The 24,779-nt window shown below is 56.3% G+C and overlaps 1 protein-coding gene across 1 annotated transcript in view; it reads left to right on the top strand.

The window, feature by feature from the left end:
* The first annotated feature begins 515 nt into the window (after positions 1-515).
* Positions 516-24,779, top strand: part of CRMP1 (collapsin response mediator protein 1) — a 37,395-nt gene continuing 13,131 nt past the window's right edge. The window contains exons 1-4 of the mRNA XM_087817068.1: positions 516-896; positions 20,437-20,525; positions 21,908-22,092; positions 23,524-23,688. Of these exons, the coding sequence (XP_087673194.1) occupies positions 516-896; positions 20,437-20,525; positions 21,908-22,092; positions 23,524-23,688 (820 nt within the window). The remainder of the gene's footprint in view (positions 897-20,436; positions 20,526-21,907; positions 22,093-23,523; positions 23,689-24,779) is intronic.

Below are 24,779 nucleotides of genomic sequence, written 5' to 3'. Positions count from 1 at the left end.
ATGGTCCGTGATGTGTGCGAACGAGCCTGTGTGCGTCTGGGGAGCGCGTGTGCCGGCACGTCTTGCACCTTTCGCCAGTCTGCACGGCGTTAACTGTCTGGCGAGCCAGCACCAACCTGTGCGCGACCCGTGTGTGCGCGCACGCACCGGGCTCCCAGCCCCGGCTGCGCCCTCCCCGCGCTCGGCCTGGGGGCGGGGAGCCGGGCGCCGCGTGGCCCCGCGCCCGCCGCCCGCCCCCCGCGCTGCGGCTGCCGTGCGTCACGGCCCCTCCCCGCCCCCGCCGCGGCCCCGCCTCTCCGTCCTTTGTAGCGGGTGGCGGAGCGCGCTGCCAGCCGCGCGGAGGCCCCGCCCCGCCCCGCCCCGCCCCGCCCGCCGCGCGCCCGCCCCGCCCGGGCCGCAGTCGCGCCTGGGCCGCCGCGGGCCCGCACCCGACGCGGAGCGCGGAGCGCGGCGCGCGGCGGTGGCTGGGGCCGCGGGCGGTGGGGGCGCGGGCGGCCGGCCGGCCTGGGACCGGCATGGCGGACCGGCGGCGCGCGTGGAACACGGAGGACGACCTGCCCGTGTACCTGGCGCGGCCGGGCAGCGCGGCGCAGACCCCGCGCCAGAAGTACGGCGGCATGTTCGCCGCGGTGGAGGGCGCCTACGAGAACAAGACCATCGACTTCGACGCGTACAGCGTGGGCCGCCGCGGCTCGGCGCGCACCCCGCGCGGCGCGGGGCAGCTGGACGCGGCGGGCCTGCCGGGACCCGGCGGCAGCGAGGACACGGCCAGCGACGTGAGCGAGCCCTCGGGCTCCGTCCTCAGCTCCCCGGGCGAGCGCGACGAGCGGCCGCCCGCGCTGCGCATCCGCTGCCCTGCGCCCCGGGACCTGCCGCTCGGCCGGGACAATAGCCAGGTACCCTCGGGGCGCGCGTGGGCCCGACGGGGGGGCGGGGCCCTGGGGAGTGGGGTCGCCCGAGGCCGGAGCGCGGGGCCGCTGCCGCCCGGCTCGGAGAGCCCCTCCCCCACCCCGCCGCGCAGGGGGTCCCGAGGGTGCGCTGGCTTGGGGTGGCCAGCATAGTCCCTGAGACGACAAAAGGCCCTTGGAGACCGGGCCCCCTCCTCTGCTGCAGAAAAAGAGCGAGGTTCTGAGAGGGAAAGGAAGTTAGCTAAGCTGCCACATGGGCCCTCAAACCGCAAAGGGACTTCGGGGTGAATTTAGCCCAGGGGGTCCCCGTTTTCCACTTCAGGAATAGGGCAGCGCCGTCCCGCGGTAGTCCGTGTATGTATTCACCCACTCGGTAGTCATTGGAGAGCACCTACTATGTGCCAGGCTCCGGGCAGGTGCAGTGATGTGTGTGGCCACACGGCGCGAAGCTGGAAGAAGCCTCACCGCGCCCCCCCCCCATCCCCGCCGTGATTTCTGCGGGAAGGATTTGGTTAAAGATTTAGGTCGAACTGGAAACCACTTACCCCCAAGCACGGGCATTTTAGGGGCCGCTGGAGCCCCGCAGCACGGTGCCGGAGAGCTCCCCTCAGTGTGCTCCAGAGCAGGCTGGAGGCGGAGCGGGGATTTGAACCCGAGCCTCTAGCTTCCTCCACTTGGAACCCCCCAACCCCCCCAAAGTGGGGACGTATCATGGAGGAAGAACACCAGGCTGGGCCCTGTGGCTCTTCTCCTTGCATTGGAGGTTGCCAGGGAACTGGGGGGAGATGGATGGCGGGAGGGCACGGCTTTGGGATATCTGGGTGAGGGTGTGGGCCAGGTGTCTGGAGCACCCCAGGGCCCAGGAGCTGTAGGCTCAGCTCCAGAAGTAGATGTCCGGGCACCGCTCAGGTCCCAGAACCCTGCTAGTGCTGGGGCCCTGGCTCGGCACCCCAGCCCCACCCCGGGCCAGGTTGGGAGACAGATTCATTGTGGGAATTAATTAGGTAGTGAGCATTCAATAAATGTTGGTGGTTGAGTTTTATTACCATCATTTTTATTAACCCTTGTCACCTTAAATGCTATGAGAGGCATAACGGGAGCCAGGGGGAGGCAGAGCTTGATCCGGACAGAAACCTGGGAGGGCTTCCTGGACGAGTAGGGGTAGACAGGCCTTTGGCTGCTACAGCGCAGTAGTGAGTCTCCTTCCGTCCCCCATCCCCTGCCGGTGACCGTCTGTCCCCATAGCTCGGGCACTCTCCATGGTCCTGAAGCCCGCGCCCCACGAAGGGAAGGTCTGCATTGAGGGGGTGTGGACCGGGGGAGGGGGAGGGGGCGGGGAGGCGAGGGAAGGCGAAATCCAGAGCGCCCGTCTCCTTTCTCCTACCCTTCCTTTCTGCCCCTGCCCACCTCGCCTCTCCGGTGGCCGACCTTGCTTGGCATTTGGGATCCAGGCTTCCGAGCCCAACAGGGAGACTTCAGGGCCGCAGACTGAAAAGCCGGGGTCAATGCCGGGGAACCCTGCTTTCCAACCATGGCACTTCGCCCTCTTGAGCCTCAGCTTCTCCCTATGGGAAATACGGGTGTCACTCTCCGCCAGGTCCCCCTCAAAGCGCGGGGGAGTACCCGGGAGGCGAGGCGCTTTGTGCAGGGCCGGCAGCTGTCTGGAAGCGCGTCCCTGATGGAGCTGCCCCCAGTTTTACCCACGGCGGCATCGCTCCTGGGGCTCCGCGTGGGCCGGCCCCGCGGCCTCGCCCACTCCCACCCCCGCCCCACCCCACCCGAACCCCGGGCCCTCGCTCCCCTTTCTCCGGGGCTTCTCCAGCACGGGACAAAGGGCGGCGCCTCCGGCGCGCAGAGGGCCTCGGAGGCACTCGAGGTTGGGGACTGTGGAGTCCAGGGGGCCTCGTGGTCCCCCTGCGGGGAGGTTTTACAATCTTTGCGGACCGAGCAGCCCCAGGGCTCGGTTCCGGGCGGGCCTCCGGGCTCCTGCGCTTGGCGGAGGGCGCGGGCCCTTCCCCCGCCCACGAGGCGCTTCCCTGGGGCGGGAGGAGGGGTTTCCGCGGCGCAGGCGCAGCGCTTCCCGAGGCCGGGGGCTGAGCCACTGCGGGGCTTTGTACCCGGGAAGTCCGCCTGGGAGCAGCTGTCCCGCCGGCCGGCCCCGGACCGGTGCCCCTCCCCCGACACGCACGTGGTCTTGTCCTCTGCCTGGGCGCTTCCCTGCCCAGACTGACCCCTGGGGATGCCCTGTTGCACGGGACCAAGGATTTAACTAGCTGAGAGAGGGAATGTGGGCCTCGGGGGAGCGAGAGTCTCCTAACTCGCACCTTACTGTCCTCAGCAAGGTGTTCAGGACCCAGCTCAGAGCAGGGGATGACTGAATGCGTGCAGGGAAAGGAATGCGCTCTAGCCAGGTGTGCAGAACCTGGCGTCCTGCAGCTGCTCTGCTGCAGCTAGTATGCATTACACCTGAGATGTTTCACCTCTGCAAGCCTCAGTTCCCCACCTGAAAAATGGGGAAATTATGGCCTAGTGTTCCCAGAATCCGAAGCTGCTTCTTCTTTGCGAAGCCACAACCCCACCTCCATTTTCTGGCCCAGGTGCATCTCTGGCCTCCTGTCCTGAATGGAGGTGGTGAAGGTAAGGGCTTCAGGCCCCGGCCTGCGTGGTGAGGTGCTTCATCGCGCCTAGCACACCCTCCCCCTGGGTGAAAACTTGAAAGTGAAGAAGGCAGGTCTTTTACAGCAGCTGCAGCGTGGAACTTTATAGGCAGAGAATGTTAGCATTTTATCTGCCTGGAGATTTGGGACACCTGTCCATTGTTGGGGGGGAGGGGTGCTTGCCCCCTTTCTCTCCCAAACCTCTTTTTCCCTCCCTTGTCATTAAGTTTATCAAGCTATGCCCTGGCCTCCTATCCTTTGCTCCTTGGAGTCATGGGCGCTGGGTCATGGGTACTGGGGCTAATGTTCGCTCTCTACTGGGAGTCAGGATGTCCAATTCCTCCTCCTGTCTCCCGGTTTGTTCTAGGGGCCGTGGGGACCTTAGTGCCCATGGCCTGGCCCTGGAAGCCGTCACTGTCTGGTAGGCAGGACGGTGGTGGTGACTTGGTAGCCTAGCGTGTTTGGCTCTGCTGATGCCCGGGTCCGGCAGGTCAGCCACTGGTTAGGGCCTTGTCTCTCAGTCCCTGCTGCAGTCCCTGGGCCTGCCTGGCAGGGAGGCTCCTGCCGAGACCTCCGGGAGGCTGGTTCACTGATGGCACGGGGAGGGTGGCAGGGGAAAGCTTTATGGAGAAGCTGTTGGGGATGCGCCTGGGAGCATGGGTGAGCTTTTTTCTGGGGCAGGATATTCAGGGAGAGGGTACGGCTCGGAGAAAGGCTTGGAGCTGGAGATGGGAAGGTGCTTGGCGTCTTCAGGAGTGGCCTGTGGACAAGCGGAACCCGAGTCAGAGAGGCCGAGGAGCAGTCTCCGAGCCGGGTCCCGGAGCGGTTGAGAGCGCCCGCAGCCGGGGCGGGGCGCGGACACTGGCGCGCGCGCTCCCCGGAGAGGCCGCAGACGCGCGCTGCCCTGCGCTCCGCCCGCTCTTCGGAAGGACGGCCGCCTCCGCCTCTAAAACCCGGAGCCCGCGAACCAGGCCTTCCCCCGGAGCGAGAGCGAGGCCGGGAGCGTGCACTGCGCGGGGGTCGGCCGGGCAGGCGGTTGGGGGGGCAGGGGGCGGAGTGGGGGGGTCGGAAGGGAAGCGCTTCCTGGTTGCCGCCGAGAGGGGCGAATCGGGCTCGGCTCCGCGCCGCCGGGAGGAGCTGCGTGTGCGCCGCGCTCCGCCCGCCCTCGCCCCCTCCTCCCGCCCCTCGCGGAGCCGGGCGGTGCTGGCAGCCGGGGCGCGGGCGCGGCGCGCGGGCCCAGAGCCGGGCAGCGGGCGCGTCAGCAGCCGCGGGCGCCGCACCGCCGTCCCTCCGTCCCTCCGTCCGTCTGTCCGTCTCTCCAACCCTTCCGGGCTTTGTCACCGCGCCGGCGGGGAGCGGGGATCGAGAGCGAGCCCGACAGCGAGAAAGACGAGCCCCCGGGTCCACGGGCGCGCGGAGGGCGCAGAGGGGCCATGTCTTACCAGGGCAAGAAGAGCATCCCGCACATCACGGTGAGCAGCGCGCCCCGCCCCGCCGCGCCCCGCCGCGCTTGGTGGGGTGGGGTGGTCACCGCCCGGGTCGGCGGCCCCCCGGGAAGGCTGGGGCGGGGGGAGGCTTTCCAAGGCGCAGCGGCCGGGCGGGGCGGGGCGCGCATCGCAGCCCCCTCCCCCAGCCTCCGGGGACAATGTGCTGGGGGGGGCGCGTGGCAGGGCGGGGCCGGAGCCTCGGGCCCTGGGCGGGAAGCCCCCTCCTCCCCAGGGGATGTGCCAGAGGCTGGCGCGGCCGGGGAGACGCGCAGCGGAACAAAAGAGGGAGGGGCGCGGCGCGAACCCCCTCCCTCCGAGCGGGAGCCGAGCCCCCCCGCCAGCCCTTGCACCTCGCAGCTGAGTTTCTTCCACGACAGAGAAAGGAAAAAGGGGGGGCCGCGGTCAACTCCCACTTCCCGGCGCCCCGATAGGGTGGAAGCCTGGACCTCGAGGCCGCGCCATGATGGAGGGGCCCCTCCCAGTCCTCGGCGCAGCTAAAAAACAATGGTGGGCAGCCCCGTGCGCTGGCTGTGGCTCCCGAAGGGTTAACACTGGGGCGTGGGGATTTAAATGGGGGCTGAGCAGTCGCGGTGTCCCTGGGTGTGGCCGGAAACAAAGGCTCCCTAGTCTTTGAGCTTTGTCTCTGGGTGCAGAGCGGAGACCTGGCCTCCACTCCCTGCCTGCCGGGTACCAGAGTGGAGCCAAAGCATCCCCGAGGGACGGGGTCGGGGATCCGCTGGCCTTGGGTGCTGGTGCTGGAGCAGCCAGGAGCTGGGGGCGGGATTCTGGGAGTGATGGAATGCTCCAGAGTGATGGGGGGGTGAGGTCAGGAGACCAGCATCCTGGTTTATCCGAAACCCAGGCGCAGGGAGTTCCCAGGACGCCTGCCCAGTGTACTGCAGCGGTTGTCTCATTGAATCCTCTCAGTAAATCCTGTGAGGGCGGCTTTGTTCACATAAGGCTCCTGGAGGCTGCAGCACTGGCCAGGGATGCGGGTGAGAGAAAGGCTGGGAGGGAACCGGGCCCCCTGCCCACTCAAAACGGCCCTGCAGCCCGCCCATCTCTGAGCTTCACCTTCCCTGAGAAATTCCCTCCGGGACCCGGCTTCAGGGCTTGCCAGGGGACCTTCGCCGAGTTCCCATCCAGAGGTACGACTGCTGAGGGTGGGGACCCCCTCTTCTGCATCCGTAATCCCTGCCCTCCGACCGGGAGGCGGAAGTGACTAGTGCCTCAGAGTGTGGTTGGCTGAGAGTCAGTGGAAGGAGCGAGCTTGCCTCAGGCCGAGCCGAGTGGTAGGAAAGTCTGGGGTATTCGTAGGAGCAGGTCCCCTCCTTGGGACTTCCTGACCCTAACCCCCAGGGGGAACTGAGGCAGGTGAGGGGTGTGGTGATGAAGTGACTGGTAAGTTAGGAGCCCTGCATCCCTTTGTGGCTGTGGCCCATGGCAGGTCTGTACCCCTCTCAGGGCCCCAGTTTCCAAGAAGGAAGTTTAGCAAGATGGTCTCTGAGGTGCGTCTGGGGGAACAGTACCCCTGCAGTTGTACAGTTCTCAGTGCACATAGCAGCAGCGGTCACCCCGCCTTCCCCCTGTGACACTCCAGAGTGGAGATAGGCCAGACTTTTGTGCCAGATGATCTGAGTGCTCATCCCTGCTCCACAACCTCTCTGAGCCTCCATGCTCCAATTTCCAAAGTGGTCCTAACACTGGCCACTTTGCAAGAGCCTTGAGCATCCAAGAGGACCCCGGCTGAGCGCTCAGTGCATGTGAGGCACACAGTAGGGGCTTCAGAACTGCTGGCTGGTCTTCCTGCTTTAGCTCTCTGTGCAAAGCAAGTAGTCAACCCGTGTGTAAAAGGGAATGTAAAGGCTTCGGTAGCCTGGGGCGAAGAGATGCTGAAATCACACTTGGTTCCCTAGAACGTGGCCCTTGACAAGGCAGAAACAGCAAACCAGAGAGGATGGCTTTGGCCGGGGCTCCTTCCTGAGCCCCTCAGCTCCTCAGGACCTGTTGCTGATAGTGTATAAGTTGTAGCAGGGACGGGGATGCCGTTAGATGGGTGGGTGGGGCTGTGGCTTTCCCAGTGCTGCGCCCTTGCTCTGTTTGATAGCACCCATTTGGTAAGTGAATAGTAATTAAAGCACCCGGTCAGTGTCAGGCACCTGGCTGGGTATTAGGGAAAGTGGGAGTGAGATGGCCTGGTCCTTCCCGCCCAGAGTTAAGCAGAGACTGATGTTTCAGCCAGAAATCGCAACAAGGTGGAGGGGGTGTTATAAGGGGCAGTACAGGACGCTGGAGGAGACACAGCAGGACACCCAGCCTAGGCCTGGGAGGGGACGGGAGGGGATCAGGGAGGAGGGGGACCCAGAGGCAAGCGAGTGTGGCGTGTTGGAGAAACCGAAACATTGTGGGAGCCCAGCCTTGGCCTCTCTGTGCAGCAAGAGCAGAGCCTGGGGACCATTTAGGTGCTGTTGGCAGCCAGCGTGTGGGTGTGGCCTGCAGAGAGACCCGGGGGCTGAAAAAGGACCACGATAAAGCTCTAAGCTGCATCGTCAAGTCCCACCTGCTTGATGTCGGGTCACTCTGCCCCTGCCCCCGTGAGCCTCAGCCTTCTCATCTGAGCAATGGGGATAAGGTCCCAGCTTTGCCAGTGGATCCAGAGGTAGGAGAGCGGACATTTGAACAGAGGGAGAGAAGGGACACCCCAGTCAGGGCACAGCGTGGGCACAGGCAGAGAGACAGCTGAATTCTGAAGCATTCTGCTTATGCTGGTTCCAATCGTGGTGTCTTTTCCCTCTTTTTTCACCTCAGTCTTTTCCTGAGATAATAGCATAGCCCCATAGAGAAGGGGGACAAGTAGAAACACGTAGCTTCAGTCCCCAAGGATTGTGTAAAATATTTATAAGGCTCTGTTTCATGTGTGGCTTTTTAAAAAATTAATGGCACAGCCGGGGATTAACTTAGCAGAAGCCATTTCTCGTGCCCAAGTAACCCACGTGTCGTGGTTAAGTGAGTAGAAGATCCTGGGCGTGGCTCTGGGCAGACAAAAGCACGTGGCTGCCTGGCCCTGCGCAGGCTCCTGGCTCCCACGGAGCCACCGAAGGAGGACGCCTGCTCAGGTGTGCGGGGAGACAAGAGTGTCCACCATGGTGGCTAAGAATTATTATTTTAAAAAAACAAAGAAAACTTCATGATTACTCTTTGTGATTTGGTGAGTATTCCAGCATTCGGTAGGAATTCCATGACCTCTCGTGGCTTCCAGAGCTGTCCTGTGAGGAAAACAGCCTGGATACATCCTTACTTTCCAAAGACGAAACTGAGGCCCACAGGGACGTAGTGGCATGTAAAGGCTCTTGCCGAATCCCGTGGAGGAATGAAGAGCTTAGAGACAAGCAGGGAGGGTAGGCAGGCTGGTCTGCTGTTCAGAAAATCACGATCTGATTTGAAATCTGTGTGTGTGTTAGTGTGTGTCAGTGTGTACGTGTGTCTGTGTAGTTGAGTGTGTGCCTGTAGATGAGTGTATATATGTGACTATGGTGTGTAAAGGTGTGTGTGTTTTAGATCAGACAATAAAGACAAGGTGGGAAGAGGGAGATCAAGTGAGAGTCACATCAGACCAAAGTAGTTGCTCTAATGTGCAAATATGCAAAAACCGTGCGAGGCCCCTGACGCTTCTCCCGTAGGCGGCACTCCGCCTGTCTGTAAATATGCGGTTTATTTCCCCGCCTTTTTGCACAAAGGATTCGAGGTGCCTGCAGTGATTTATTACGCACGGTGGAATCAGACGGAATGTGGGTGAGAGGCAAGGGCCCAGAGATCGAGATTAAGGACCCAGGTTCCAGAAGATAGGAAAATGCAAGACATCCCATCACCAGTGGTCACCGGCCCCTGTGCCCTGAGCACAGCGGTGTGTTGGAAAAACCCTCCGCAGGCGAGCTGCTGGAGTGTGGTCAGCATTTAAAGTTTATGTTTGCTGCAGCCAGGTGGACACAGTGTCCTAGTAACATCTATTGGCTGGAGCCCCGAGCACTGACAAGCAGGATGGTGCTGCATGGAGTCTGACTTTTGTGAGTCAGAGATGGCTCTTGCCCTGGGAGGGGAATGAACGTCCCAGGACACTGCCCGGGAGCGTGGGGAAGAGCAGAGGCCGGCCGCGGACAGCGCCACGGTGCTGAACAGTAAACGGTGCCGTGCGGGAGCTTTTAATAAAGGCCCTGACCCGGCCGGGCGTGGCTCAGCGGTTGAGCATCGATCCAGGCGATCAGGGTTCGATTCCCAGTCAGGGCACATGCCCAGGTTGCGGGCTGCAGCTGATCCATGACTCTCTCATCATTGATGTTTCTATCTCTCTCTCTCCCTCTCCCTTCCTCTCTCTGAAATCAATAAAGATATATTTTTTAAAAAAATAAAGGCCCTGAGACATGCTGTAGCAGGGCTGGCAGGGTAACGACTGCTGTTTGGTGGTGTTTCAGGTCTTTAATCCCTTTAAGATTGCTGCAGGTTTTTACATTACAGTCGTCCCCCCTTATCTGCAGGAGATACGTCCCAGGGCCCCCCAGTGGAGGCCTGAAACCGCGGATAGTGCCAAGCCCTGTGTAGGCTGTGTCTTTCCCTGTATGTACATGCACTTGCGGCTCCTCTTTGGCATATCCCAGTTGCCAGCATCACCATTCTTGTGCTTTGGGGCCATTGTTGAGTAAAATAAGAGTGACTTGGACACAAGCACAGGGCTGCTGCCGTCCGATTCCCGAGGCGGCTACTGAGGAACTGACGGCTCGGTGGTGCATCCGCGCGGATATGCTGGACAAGGGTGATTCGCACTCCAGGCGGGATGGAGGGGATTTCATCATGCTGCTCAGAGGGCGCACGATCTAAAACTTACAAACTGCTTATTTCTGAATTTTTCCCTGTAATGCCTTTGGACCGCAGTTGGCCGCGGGTAACCGAAACCTCAGAACGTGAGACCGTGAATCAGGAAGGACTGCTGTGCTTGTCAGTATGTTCTGAACAGAGGAAGGCTGAGATTCGTTGCTCTGGAGAGATGAAGGACCAGGTCATGGCTCTGCCCTGCAAAACCACAGCTCTGAATCGGTGCCGGGGGCTTGGGAAATGGCACGGGGGCTGGGATGCTTCGTAGAGCGGCTGGTCCAGAAAGTAAGCAGCTAAAAGGAGGGAAATGATGGCTGTGGACACCCGAGGGTGCAGTTCCCTACTTTTTCTGTAGGTCTGTGCCCTGGGCATCTGGAGCACTCTCCCCGACCGGGCTCACCCTTTCTGGCTCTTTGCCTTTGTATGAACTGTGCCCAGTCCCTGTGGGGAATCCTTTCTCCTAGAGCTGGAATTGTGAGCACTCCCACTTTGTTAGCTTTGGTTTGTGCACTTGACTATGGGCACTGGGGCACCGTCTAATTCTCCTTGGCATGTCCCCAGGAGCACTGCTGCACGCCGGTGACTCACAGCAGTGATTCCAAACTGCATGAGTGGATGAAAACCATGCTGCTTTGCTGAGTGAGGTTTTATTTATTTACTTATTTATTTATTTTTAAAAAGATATCTTTATTGATTTCAGAGAGAGGAAAGGAGAGGAAGAGAGAGAGATAGAAACATCAATGATGAGAGAGTCATTGATCGAGCCCGCAACCTGGGCATGTGCCCTGACTGGGAATCGAACCCCGATCGCCTGGATCCTAGGTTGACGCTCAACCGCTGAGCCACGCCCGGCCGGGCTGAGTGAGGTTTTAGCCACTCCTGCATTTGACTTTCCTTAACACATGTCCTATTCATCAATTTAGCATTTAGGTGGTCACCACCCACAAGGAGGGTGGCATGAAGGATTTTTTGAGCTAACAAAAAGCCTCCTGATGGTGCTTTGGCAGTGGGGAGGGGGCAGGTCTGATTGGCTTCGGTGCACGTCGCACTGAAAAGCAAGCTTTTACAGTAAGAGCTGTCCGTGTACAAGGTGGGTCATTGTAGTCACCTCTCCCCAGGACCTTCACTGAGTGACTACTTGGTGTCAGAAGTGGGAGTCAGTTCATGGGAAGACTCAATGGACAGGGTGCAGAAATGCACAGAGCAAACAGGTGGCTGTCTCGGGGAGATTTTGTACCTGTCCCCAAACTATGCTGCATGTACTTTTTTTTTTTTAATTTTTTTTATATCTTTATTGATTTCAGAGAGAGGAAAGAAGAAGGAGAGAGAGAAAGACAGAAACATCAATGATGAGTCATTGATTGAGCCCACAACCCAGGCATGTGCCCTGACCGGGAATCGAACCCTGATCGCCTGGATCCTAGGTCGACGCTCAACCTCTGAGCCACACCCGGCCGGGCACTGCATGTACTTTTTGTAATACCGTATTTGTAGAACATTAGGTCTTAAGCCCTAATCTCAGCAAATATTTGATTGAAAACTTATGAATTATTTACTTGTAAGTTTTTCCACTTCATGCTTTTGGTTGGACACGGTCCAAAGTCGAAAGGAACCTTTTAAATTACGTATTTTTGGGCGAGGGTTGTGTATTTAAGGAGACAGAAAAGTGTCCATTGCTTCTACTCCACTCCAGTCTTCCCTCAAGTGTAGGAATTCCGAACCCTCTTCTTGCATACCCCTGGTGACAGGGAGATCACCACTTTACAGAGCAGCCAGCTTTACTTCCTGACAGGTCTGCTGTAGAAAGACTTCTGTGTGTGGCGTGAGAGTCTGCCTTTTGCCCTCAATTTCCATGGGTTCCTTCCTCTTCCACACTGATATTCCTAGAGGCTCTGGAAGGTATTTCGAGGTGACCTGGGACCTTCTCTTTTCCCAAATGGCCCCAATTCTTTATTCTTTATCCAGCACAATTTCCAGGTACAATGTTTGGATTTTTTGTTCCATTTATTTTTTTAAATTTTTTAAATTTTATTTTTGCTGTCCTTGGTTTCTGGGCATGCAGGACAAAGTGGATCCAAAATAAAAATTATTGGGCGCCTTTTAAACTGGTGTAAAAATGTCCCAGGGTCATGGGCTCCTTTGAGAAGCTGACAAAAGCAATGGGAACTTTTCCAGACATACATGTGGCATCACACAGTGGCTTTCACAGGCCAGCATTCAGTGTATTGAGAGCTTTTCCATATTATCTTAGTCCTGTGAGGTAAGTGCTTTGATTAGTTCCATGGACAGGTGAGGAAACTGAGGCCCACAGAGATTAAGTACCTTGCTGCCGGTTACCCTTTAAGAAGCTGTGTGGGCTGAGGTGTAGTCTCTGGGGTGAGGGGTCTCGCAGTCTCAGGGGAAAATATACAGATTAAAAATGAGCTGGCAGCCCGGGCGGGCGTGGCTCAGCGGTTGAGCGTCGACCTGGGATCCAGGCGATCGGGGTTTGATTCCCGGTCAGGGCACATGCCCAGGTTGTGGGCTCGATCAATGACTCTCTCATCATTGATGTTTCTAGCTCTCTCTCTCCCTCCTTTCCTCTCTCTGAAATCAATAAAGATATATTTTAAAAATAAAATAAAATAAAAATGAGCTGGCAGACGCAACCTTGTGAAGTCAGGAAACGGCGCTGACCAGGGGTGCGAGCCTCGTGCTACGGGTCTCCAGGGGATGCAGCAAGTCTCTGGAGTCAGGACACTGTGCCTGACAGGGTGAGCTGGAAATCAGTGGGCACAGCAGTCGTGGTAGGACATGCAGGCGGCAGGAAGGCCGTAGAAGGCCCGGGGCCGTGAATGTGCGGTTTAGGGGGTCTGAGTGCCGTGAGAGCTGACCAGTGTGGTGGCACAAGGCCAGGAGAAGGGAGCAGCCAGGCCTGGGAAAGCCAAGAGAATGTGATTTGTCCTGCACGTGAGGACAAGCCGGGGAGGTGTTTTAGGAGAGGCCTGACGTGTTGGGTAAGTGTGTCAGCAAGGCCACGGGCTGCCCTGTGGAGGGGTTTGGGTGTCAACGATTAGAGAGAAGTTGAGGATGGAAGTGAGCATTTGAATGTGATCCACCCTCCCCAGGTTACAAGGATGCTAAAAAATCAGGGCCTATTCTAAGTGCTGCCCCCATGTTAATTCATGTACTTTCAGAACAGCCCCGATTCCCGACAGGACACAGACGCACAGAGAGGCGAACTTGCCTGAGCTACAGGGTTGGTACGCGTGGGGCCCGGTGAGAGCTCGGGCAGCCTGGCCTGGGCCCCCATGTCCTTAACCAGCAAGCCAGGCGAGGCAATGAGGGTGAAAGCCCCTGGCTCACAGGGCGTCGTCGATGTTTATTAGCTGAATAGGTCTGACATTTAACATCTTACCCCTGGAGAGCCCTTTGCCACTTTCAGAGCCCCTTAATCTGCTCACTCCCTTTTGGCCACAATTGCAACAATGCTAACGGGAAGGAGGTGAGACATGCCCCTGGGAATGTGCTCCATAAGTATGGTCTGTTCTCACTTATCCCCATTTTACAGAGGGAGGAACTGAGGCTCAGACATGTTAACCAGGTACAGTGAGAGCACTGGGATACCACGAGGGGGCACTGGGCTGTCACTTGGTAGGTACCAGGTGGCACTAGGTTCAAACGTGTCTCCACCTTCTCCTGGCTGTGTGACCTTGAGCAAATGGCTTCACTTCTCGGAGTTTCCTTGTTTGTCACCATCAGACCCACTTCTTAAAGTGACTTAAGATGAAAACTGGCGGCCCAGGGAATGCAGAGCTGACACTTAGTTGGCAATCAGGAATCTGGTTTTCTTAAGGGTAGTTTCCGCGGCGATTGCCTTGTGTCGGGTGAAAAGCAGAGACAAGGGCACCCAGGAGCGGGTGTAGACCTACAGGCGCACGCAGCTGAAATCCCCCTCCTGTAGGCAGCCCGGGGCCTGCCCGCTCCTAGGGTCACAGTACAGGGGAGTTATTTTAAAACCACGTGCTCGGTCCCTCGGGAAGGGTTTCCTGAATACCTGCCAGGTACCCTGGGGCCTGAGAGCTCGCTTGTCTAACTGCTGTTGTCATGGAAACGGGCCTGCAGTCCCTGGGGACTGCCTGTATTTCTGATTCACGCAGGAGGAAGATGCTGCTGTGTCCCCTGCCCTTGTGAGTGGAGTGCAATGTGTGTTAATTAGATTCGGTGTCAGGCCTGTCGTCACTCCCAGGGCTGCTTTCCCGGGAAGCGTGGTGAAGGGCCTCCTGCTGCGGGCGGGTTTCCTGTGAGTCGTGAGGGGGCTGGGTAGGCAATGGCTAGGGGAACCCCGGGGAGGCAGGGGCTCTGGCTATTGAAGGTCGTGACCGAGCTGTGGAATTATGAAGTCTCTGACCTCAGCAGCGGTCACTGTGGCTGTGGCCTTGTGCACAGAACCCTGTGGTGTGCCAGCTGTCTTCGATGGCAGCGATGCCCCACAACAAACATCCCTGAAGCTCCCGCTTCCAGCACCAGGTATTTACTTACAGCTACAGGTCTGGATGGGGGGCAGAGGCTCCGCAGGGCTCAGCGAGGTCTGTCGTCAGGCTTCCGTCTGGGTCAGGCATCCTCCTCCTTCTCATCCTGGGACTCTGAACAAAGAAAACACCATTTCTTGGGTCCTGCGGTTTTCATGGCGGAGGGTGGACTCTCAGGAGCCTGAGCGGAAACCCACCCGCCGGTTGAGGCCTGTGCTCAGAAGGTGCAGCCTCGCCCGCTCTTGTTCTGTTGATCTAAGCAGGTCATGTGGGTGGCGGGCAGGAGGAATTGTATTCACCACAGAGGGTCCTGGGCCACATTACCTGGGGTGTTCGTTGATGATAAATCCTGGCCCACTGTCCGGACCTGGTAGGTGAACATCCTGACAGAGCACCTGGGCTGGAATTTTCAGCAGGCGGTCCCAGGGGACGTGAGGATCGCCCGGGCCACGGTGCCGTGTTGTGGGTTGTATGTGCCTGGGTGGGGTTTGCCTACCTGTCCTGTTGAATTTTCGAGTTGCGAACATGAGCTCGCCATCGGCGGCTCGTAGGATTTGAAGGATTAATGACTTTCCAGACTCACCTCGACATCTCCTTTGTCTTGAGAGAAAGCGGTCCCATTGGCATTTACTGCCGGGGCAGGCACGGTCCTACAAAAACTGGCCTTCCCTGATCTTTTCGAGCCTCATTCCCCTGCTTGCCCTTTGCAGAGAAAGCGATTCTTCACCCTCCCTGAAGTGACTGGTCGTTGAGTTCTCCCAGGCCCCCGTCCCCGCTGGCGAATCGGGCGGCCTCACCGGAATCCGCGTGCCTGGCTGCCTTCTCAGCGTGAGGACAGACCTCTGAGATCCTTTCGTACATTTACCCATCTGTTAACCCCAGAGCCGGCCTCTGCATCGGTGAGGCATCGTAGGAGGGGGACGTGGGTCTGCACGCCCTCCCCCAGCTTCCTGGGGCGGGAGAATGGAAGTGTTGAAGGGGTGGCACTAAGAGTCAAAGGACTTGAAACCAAGTACAGACATTGTGAAATATAGGCCGTGGTTGCTTTTATTAAGGAGCGTAAAGCTTACAAATATCCCAGGGAGCTGAGAAAGACAAACAGTGAAGAGCCGGGGGCTGGAGGAGGGAGGAGGGGGAGGGAACTTGAGCATCTGTCCCGGGGTTTAGAGAAACCTCTGGTCCTGGCCCCTGGTGGCGCCTCAGGACCACGGACAGCACCCGCCTCCCGCCTTCCTCTGTGGCCCGGAGCTCCCAGAACGCGGCGTCCAGACGGTCTGTTTGCTCAGACGTCTCCCTTCTCCATTCTTCAGCGTCAGGAACTTCTCATACTTGGGAACAGAGCTGAAACGCCCCCTCCTCGATGACTTAGCCTCCCCCCCCCCCCCCCCCCCCCGTTGTCTCTGTAATAACAGCCCTGGTTCGCGCTGTTTTCCAGACAGCAAGGTTGCTAAACTAGTGATTACGGGGTGAGGGTCGGTTTGATGAGAACAGCACCTCTCTTCTCTTCTGAGACTCTCCAGACCTTAGCGGGTGTTTTTATTTCCCTGACTCGGGTGGAGGTGACATTGATTCCCACGTACAGTGGGGAGAGCAGGCCCCGGGGGCTTCGCGCTTCGCTCAGGGATAGACGGTGCAGGCCGTGCTCTGGTCAGACCCCCCGCCGAGGCCCACCGCGGTCTCCTTTGCTGTCTCACGGGAAGGAAGGGCTGACGTTCCAGAGCTACTTTTTGCGAGCAGTGCCCAGGATAATACCTGACGTTCCTGAAGACAACGGGGCATCCTGCCGCCCAGCCCTGTCCTCCCAGACGGGGCTGACGGGGGATAACGGCGGGTTTGGAGAGGAAGCGCCTCCCTCCCTTCCCCGGGCGGCTCCTCCTGCCCGGCTCTGGGGGGTTCGGTGGCCCCCGGGGAGGAGGCCTCCGGCATCAAGCGCATCCTGCAGGCTTTGCACCAAGAGCGCCTGTCCCTGGGCGGTGGGCTCGGGCTTTCGGGGGACTGTCGGCCTTTTTCCTGTCTGTTTCCCGCCTTCCCTCCCTTCCTCCCTCTTTTTCGTCTGTAATTTTTTATATCACTCTCCTCTCGTCTCACTCTCTCTTCAAATATTTGCTCCCCTTTCCCCCCTCTCCCTTCACCTGCTGTCTGCCCCCCCTCCCCCCATATTAAGCGAACATTTGCTAAACTCTGTATGCCCGGCCGCCGGCGGGTCCCTGGGGATGCAACGAGGAGCCGCACGGGCTCTCCCGGCCACGGAGGTGTCCAGCCCCGAGGAGGCGGGCCCGTGAACGAGGACCGGGAAGGGTGATGGGGACAAGGGGGAGGGTGTGCAGGGGGAGGGTGTGGGGATGTAGAGGAGGCACCCCAAACTCTCTGCAGGGGGCAGTCAGTTACCGCTAGAAAGATCTGCTCACCCCAAATTTCCACCGTCTAATAGGTTTGGTATTTTGCCCTTTCACCTAACATTTTATTGTTCAGAGGCTTCGCTTGTTCTTAAAAATCCCTGGGGGTCCTTGAAATTCTAGTACCTGAGCCATACCCCGTTAGTGGTGTGACGATGCGATTGTAATTTATTTGGGATCACCTGTCAGTGTACAGTTCCTTGCCCTCCCTTGGGGTATTTTCTGAGGACAGGTCCCCAGCCTCAGATTTCTAGGTCAAGTCACGGGCAGTTTTAAAGCCCTGACACCTTCTGCAAACTTGGTGGGCCCTTGTTCTTACCGAGAAGTCCCAGCTTGGAGGAAAGCGTGGAGGCGGTGAGTTCCTGCTCCCCTTGTGCCCAGGGTTCGCGCCGTGTCTTAGTTCAGAGGCTTGTGTGTGTCTGAGTTGGTCCCTGGTGAAAACCCTTCTGTTACGTCACCGCCAGCCAAGACTCCCTGCGCCGTGGCATTAGAGCCCCTGAGTCCCGTGAGCTGGTGGCATTAGAGCCCCTGAGTCCCGTGAGCTGGCGCCTGCGTACCTTTCCTGGCCCCCACGGAGGTCGCGCTTCAAGCAGAGGAAGCGGCTTACCGACCCCGAGCCCAGCGCTCCCGCCAGTCCCTGCCAGCTCTCCCCACCCTGGGTGCCAAAGCCTGGCCATGACTCAGTCTCCCCGCGGGCCTGAGAACCGTTTCTTTTAGCTGCTCACTCCTTCCTTAAATACAGGGTGTCCTCCAAAAATGTATACGCACTTTGAATGATTATGAAGTCAGTGTTTATTAACATACTGTTCGTTTTCAAAATTTAAAAGAATCTACAGAAATGAATGATTTGTCAACGCCTGTTTTCAAACTGACGACCGCTCTGGTCCAGGCACTGCTGATAACACAAAGCAGTGGAATCGCAAACATCAGGAAGCATTTCGTTCGGTATTGGTGCGCCCTCGATGTGTCAGCTGTTTCTGGTTTTGTGCCATAAACTTTATCACTTATGTATCCCTGAAAAAAGTGTCTAGTGGCACTTTAGGAAAAATTTTTCTTCTTTTCTTTCCCCACCCGAGGATATTTTTTCCATTGCTTTTCAGAGAGTGTGTGTGTGTGGGGGGGAGACATTGATGTGAGAGAGACACATCAATTGGTTGCCTCCTGCAGTGCCCTGACTGGGGCAGGGGATCAAGCCTGCAACCGAGGTACATGCCCTTGGCCAGAATCGAACCCGGGACCCTTCAGTCCGCAGACCAGCGCTCTAACCACTGAACCAGACTGACTAGGGCAGGATAAATTTTCTTTGTTCAAAGCTTGGTCTGGTTTCATCCATTATTTCAAATCAAACCTGAAAAGGAGTGAAAATTAAGTGAGTTATCAGCTATTAAAGTGAGAATACATACATTTGGGACACCCTGTACTTATTGAGTATAGTTCCTGCTACGGAAAATGGCACAGAGTTAACAGTGTGTAACTGTCCCCATGGTTTACACGCGCCAGGCCTGTGCTAAGCACTGTGTACCCCATGGGCTCCTCCCGGCAGCCCTGAGACAGGGACACTTATCCCCATTTTACAGCTGAGGAAACTGAGGCTGGCAGGGTTCAGTCACCTGGATGGTAGTGGGTAAGGATTGGAACCTGTCTGTGTCCTGACGTTTCATTCTCACACACACTGATCCAGGACGTGAGCCACGCGGATCTAACTCTCTCCCGGCCGCTGCTGTCGCCGTGGAATGAGCTGGCCGTCTCCGGCATACCCTGGCTGTTACATGGTGGTTGAATTTTTAATTAGATATTTTATTTTCTTCAAAGTACTTAAACAACGATTTTGTATACAGAGCTTGTCATTGTTCATCTATGTTGTTTGTCCCTTGTAATCTGGGAGAAGCAGGGTGTTACTGTTTTTCTTTAAAAAATAAATAAATAAATTTTTTTAAAAGCCCTAGTCAGTTTGGCTCAATGGTTAGAGTGTCAGCCCATGGACTAAAGGTCCCGGGTTTGATTCCAGCCAAGGTCACGGCTTGATCCCCAGCCCTGGTCGGGGCCCTTACAGGAGGCAACCAATCAGTGTGTCTCTCTCACATCGATGTTTCTCTCTCTCTTCCACTCTCCCTGAGAAGCAATGGAAAAAATATCCTCTGTGAGGATTAAAAATAATAATTTTAAGACAGGTAATGAAAAAGTCACATAAGCTCTTGCCTTGTTGTGGGTTTATTTTTTAAGAAAAAATGCTGGTCCCTGAGGACGCCAGAGCGTGGGCCCATTTGCAGCAGCTGCACATGGTGTCTGCCGGTAGCTGGGGAGGGGGGATTTGAACACAAGCTCCACCATCGATTCTAGGAGAGCAGAGCAGGTGGGCTGATCTGGCTCACAGCACATCTAGTCCCACGTTTCAGGCTCAGCCTGGAAAACCCTCTGTTAACCGTGATAAGGCAAATGGCTGCCTGCGGGCGGCCGTGTCCTGGTAGCCACGCACCAGCTGCTGGTGACTCCATCAGTTCCCTGCTTCCTGGCGCTGGGAACCTGCCCACTGTTTTGTCTCTACTTTGGGGTATGCACAGCCCATCCCTCCTCTTTCCTTTGGTGTTGGCATGTCCTCCAGAGGGTGTCCTTCCTGGGGACACATGTCTTGACTGGCCTCTATCTTAGGGAAAGAGGCAGGTGTTGGGCCTGGCAGTGATTGAGCCTGATGCCCCTTCCTCCGGAGACCCTCCTGCTGGGGCAGGTCGTGCTGGTTCATAATCTCTTCCATCCATCTATCCATCCAGTGTCCTTTCACCCACCCATCCTTTCACCCACCCATCCATCCATCCATGCATCCATCCATCCATCCACCTGTCCATCCATCCATCCATCCATCCATCCATCCATCCATCCATCCATCCATCCACCTGTCCATCCATCCACCCACCCATCCTTTCATCCATCCACCAATCCATCCACCTATCCTTTCATCCGTCCATCCATCCATCCACCCATCCTTTCATCCGTCCATCCATCCATCCACCCATCCTTTCATCCATCCACCCACCCATCCATCCATCCATCCATCTCGCCAGGCTGTGTGCAAGGTATAGGTGGTGCAGCTGTGAATAAAATAAATGAAGTCTCTGCCCTCATGGAGCTGACAGTCTCATAAGGACAACTGCAGGGTACAGCTCTGGTGGCCCCATCCATCCACATCACTGTGTCTGTGTTTGGTCCTCTATGAGTTGTGCTGGGCTTAGCCGGTGGAGTAACACAACGCAGCTCTGATGTCAGTGGGGAGTCACATTTTAGACAAACACGTAAATATATAGTTTGTCGGACGTGCTGTAATAAGTACTGTGTGAACATAACTGGGTGAGGGGCGCGGGGTCCGCTGGCCGGCAGTGGTGTGTGGCGGCCAAGGGGAGGGCTCTCACGTAAGTGACACTGAGCAGAGACACAGAGCAAGTGAGGGCGTGAACTTTCCCAAGATCCTGAGATTCCAGATTAAGTTGGGTTTTGCTTTTTTATGCCATTTGTTACTTTTGAAAATATTTGAATAATTTTATATTAAAAAGTGAAAAGAAAAAAAAAAATGCCTGGCCTTTCCCCAGTGACACTTACTACTTTGCTTGGCTTTTCAGAGTGACCGGCTCCTCATCAAAGGGGGACGAATCATCAACGATGACCAGTCCTTCTACGCCGACGTCTACCTGGAGGACGGCCTTATCAAGTGGGTGGCCCAAACACACCTGCGGAGAAGCAGTGTCTCTGCCCTGCCTGGCCCCTAGGGGAATGGAAGGAAGGCTGGGGCTCTGCCCCGGAGTGACAGTGCCGTGTCCCTGTGAACATCAGGGATGGAGAGGGCTGGGGAGGCTTAACGACGCGTGGAGCAGGTTCTAGTGTTTATTGAGTGCCCGTGCCCGGCGCCCGCCACAGCCCTCGGTCCGGCCAGCAGGCTAACGGGGAGGCTGTGAGACTCCCTGGTCCCTCTCCACCTCCCGGGAGGGGCGGCAGGGCGGGTGAACCTCTGCCCACGTTAGAGACCCAGTTGGCGCAGCGCGTGAGTCCCAGCCCAGCTCCCCTGCCCGGACTCACAGCGTTCTCCTGCCTGCCCAGAGTCTCCCGAATCGGGTCGAGGGCGCCGGGAGAGAGGGGAGCATTTGGCTTACAGACAGAGCCTTGGCACCTAAAGGAAGGACAGGCATTGGGACCGAAGTTTGTCTTCACTTTTGCCCTGTCGGTTCCCGCTCCGGCCCTCCTGTGACGCCAGGTGTTAGTCTGCTTGGGCCACCCTAACAGAATACCCCAGACTGGGCGACTTAGGCCACAGATACTGGTTTCTCACGGTCCTGGAGGCCGGAAGTCCAGGATGTGTCGGCGGGTTGGTTTCTTTGGAGACCTCTCTCCTGCGCTCGTGACAGCCCTCTTCTTGCTGTGTCCTCACATGGCCTTCTGTGCACAGGTTCCTGGTGTCCCTATCTCGTCTTATAAGGACACCGGTCCTGTGGGGTCAGGGCCCAGCCTAGCGGCTCATTTTGGCTCAGTTACCTCTTTAAAGCACCCTTCTTCAATACAGCCATGTTCTGAGGTCCTGGTGTTAGGGCTTTAACATATGGATTTAGGGGATGTCAAATTCAGCCCATCACACTGTCTGAGAGCTTGTAGGGCCAAGGGGACTTTTCACTCTGTCTCACTGCAAACACTCGCCTCTGGACCCCGGAGTCAGTTGCTAAAGTGTGTGAAGTACTCTGGGGTGACGGGCTGTCCAGAGAACCTTTTACCGCTTGACAGAGATGCTGGTCTCACCTCTATTGGATTCAGCTCTGCTGCCGCTTCCCCCTGGAAGCCTTCCCAGATAGCCAGGCTGATGAATTGGCCCACCTTGTGCCCCCAGCCCTCTGCTGCACTGGATTGTAACCATCTGCCTATGTGCCCTTCCTCCTCATTAGACCGTGCACCCCTCGAGGGCAGGGGCCTGCCTGAGTTACCCCCGTCCAGCCAGTGTGTATAGAACCCAGCTCAGAAATGTGTACCTAATGGGTCTGAAGCTGCACAGGTGACTGCCATTTCTTTCTTTTAAGAACCAGAGCTGTCTCTGTTGTTTGTCTCCAGACAAATAGGAGAGAACTTAATCGTTCCTGGTGGAGTGAAGACCATTGAGGCCAATGGGCGGATGGTTATACCCGGGGGTATCGATGTCAACACGTACCTGCAGAAGCCGTCCCAGGGGATGACTGCCGCTGATGACTTCTTCCAGGGGACCAGGGCAGCATTAGCAGGCGGGACCACGATGATCAGTGAGTCGCACCCCACCTTAGGGACCTAGACTGTGTCTTTATCACCAGCATCAGCAGCAACACACAAGTGCTCAGCGTGCACCAGGCACTTTGCTCAGGGTACCATGTAATGTCATTGTCACTGCAACCTCCCACATAGGTCAGGATATTGTGTGGCAATATAGACATTGAAAATCGTAAAGCATTTTAGTGCATATTGAAATAAAATAACTCGCACCTCATAGGATGTGACTGCTTAGGTTGAAACCAATGTCAGAATTTAGATTTTGAGAAACTGTGAATTGATTTAAGAAAAGCATTAATAAAGAATGACATGGATTATGGGGAGATAAAGCAAAAAATTCCTGAACATGGTGTGCAGATGGCTAAAGTTTTGGAACCAGGGTCATAGGTGTTATGACACGTGGGAGTAGAAGCTCAAAGAGGTGCAGTAACCTTCTGAAGGTTACACAGCTGGGAAGTGGTTGAGTTGGTCAGTGTTGCTGCCATAATGCCCCCAACAGACGCAGGGTGGAGAAGTGGGAAGGGTTCAGACTCCGCAGCTGACAGAACTCTGGGACTCTCCCCCTGCCTCCGTTTACTAATTGTGTGACCTTGGACAAGTTCCTTACCCTCCTTGAGCCTCAGTTTCTTCATCTGAAAAATGGGGATATTAATATTCATGCCACAGGATGGTTGTGAGGATTTAATGAGGTAATTTATGTAAGGCCTCTGTGGCAGTATGTGACACATAGTAAGCATCCAATAAATAGTTGTACTGATGATGCTGAGGATCACAGTGATAATAACAGTGTGGGGACGATGGTGGTAACGAAGACTAAAGAGGGTGGTGATGATGTAACTGCTGATGATTGTTATGATGGTGACAGTGATGGCAATATTGACAACAATGATGGAGAGATGGAAAGGATCGTGAGGGTGAGGGTGTTGATCTTAATGATGAAAGTAGTGGTGGTGATGGTGATGGTGGTGATGGTGGTGATGATGGTGATTGTGATGGTGATGGGGATGATGGGGGTGATGATGGTGATTGTGATGGTGATGACGATGGTGATGGTGATGATGGGGATGGTGATGATGGTGATTGTGATGATGATGGTGGTGCTGATGGTGATGATGGTGGTAGTGATGGTGGTGGTGATGGTGATTGTGATTGTGATAGTGATGGTGGTGGTGATGGTGGTAGTAGTGGTAGTAATGGTGGTGGCGATGATGGTGATGATGGTGGTGACATTGATGGTGATGGTGGTGGTGATGATGGTGATGATGATGATAATGATGGCGATGTTGGTGGTGGTTGTGGTGATGGTGATGATAATGACAGTGATGCTGCTGGTGGTGGTGGTAATGTTAATGATGATGGAAAGAGCCTACCATTGGAACAACTTGGGTCCTCAGCTTCTGGGAATGTGACACATTTTTCTGTCCCAGTTGACCATGTGGTCCCAGAACCTGGGTCCAGCCTGCTGACCTCCTTTGAGAAATGGCATGAAGCAGCTGATACCAAATCCTGCTGCGACTACTCCCTCCATGTGGACATCACAAGCTGGTATGATGGCATTCGGGAGGAGCTGGAGGTGCTGGTGCAGGATAAAGGTCAGTAAACGCCCCAGATGGGGGCATAGTTCTGGAATTCCTGTTTCTTTGGTGGATCTGATTATATGGAATCAAAATCCCTTTATCTGCATGCCATGAGCCCAACTATGAGTTGCTTATTGTGACATAAACAATGGAAAAACAAGACCCTCTTTAAGGAGTCTGTCTTCTCCTTCAAGCTCTTGGAGGTACCCCATGTTCACAGAGAAAAGCCCAATTTCATTATCCTGGCACATGAGGCCCTTACTGATCTAGCCTCACTTTTCTTTCTCTACCATAAACTCATCTGGATACCTGTTGTCCCAGATGCCATCCCCTAAAACCTGCCACACCACTGGACCTTTGCTCATGCCATTCCCCGCTGGAATGCTTTTTCTTCTACTTTGCTACCCAGCCCAACTATCACCTCTCTAGTTTCCCCAGTCAGAACTGCTTCATCTTGAATATCCATAGCAGGTTACTTGGTCTTCTTTTGAGGCACCTCTTCCATTGTTCTTGGATTACAGGACACAGGTTGTCTGTCTGGCTCTTCCATTAAGCCCTGAGCTCTGTGAGGGAGGGAGGGAGTTGCATCCACGCATCTCTGTATCCCACTCTGGCTCTCCTCTGGGCTCACACCAGGTGTCTCTGCAGAGTGTAGACACTTTACAGTGCATTACATCGAATGGAGGTGAGTCGAATAGAAGACACGGAAGCAGAGAACCAGAGAACAGTGGACCAGGGTGTGAGTGATCATCCTGGAAAGGGGGGGCCTGGAGACTGTCTGAGGAGGCAGCCTCAGATGAACGCAGTGCTTCAAGGAGAGCTAAGGGGTGTTTTCAGTTTTTAAAATAGATAGGCTATGTTTTCACATTATAAAAGTACTGTTACCACATACAAAACAGCAGGAAAATGAGAAGGAAAGTAAATGTTTTCCTCTCCTCTTCCAGTGGCCGCTTACCATTCACATTAAGGGCTGTTGCCTTCCACCCCCCCTGCATTTGCACGAGTTTCTCCTCATATAGTTACAGCAGTTGCTCGGAATCCCTCTCTTCACATTTTATGCGTAATCATTGCTCTTCATTCATAACTTTTTAATGGCTCGTAAGGAA

The sequence above is a fragment of the Miniopterus natalensis genome, chromosome 1, assembly GCF_054644295.1.
Source record: "Miniopterus natalensis isolate mMinNat1 chromosome 1, mMinNat1.hap1, whole genome shotgun sequence".
Taxonomy (NCBI): domain Eukaryota; kingdom Metazoa; phylum Chordata; class Mammalia; order Chiroptera; family Miniopteridae; genus Miniopterus; species Miniopterus natalensis.
The sequence above is the reverse complement of the archived record's forward strand: the minus strand, read 5'-3'. Positions and strand labels throughout refer to the sequence as shown.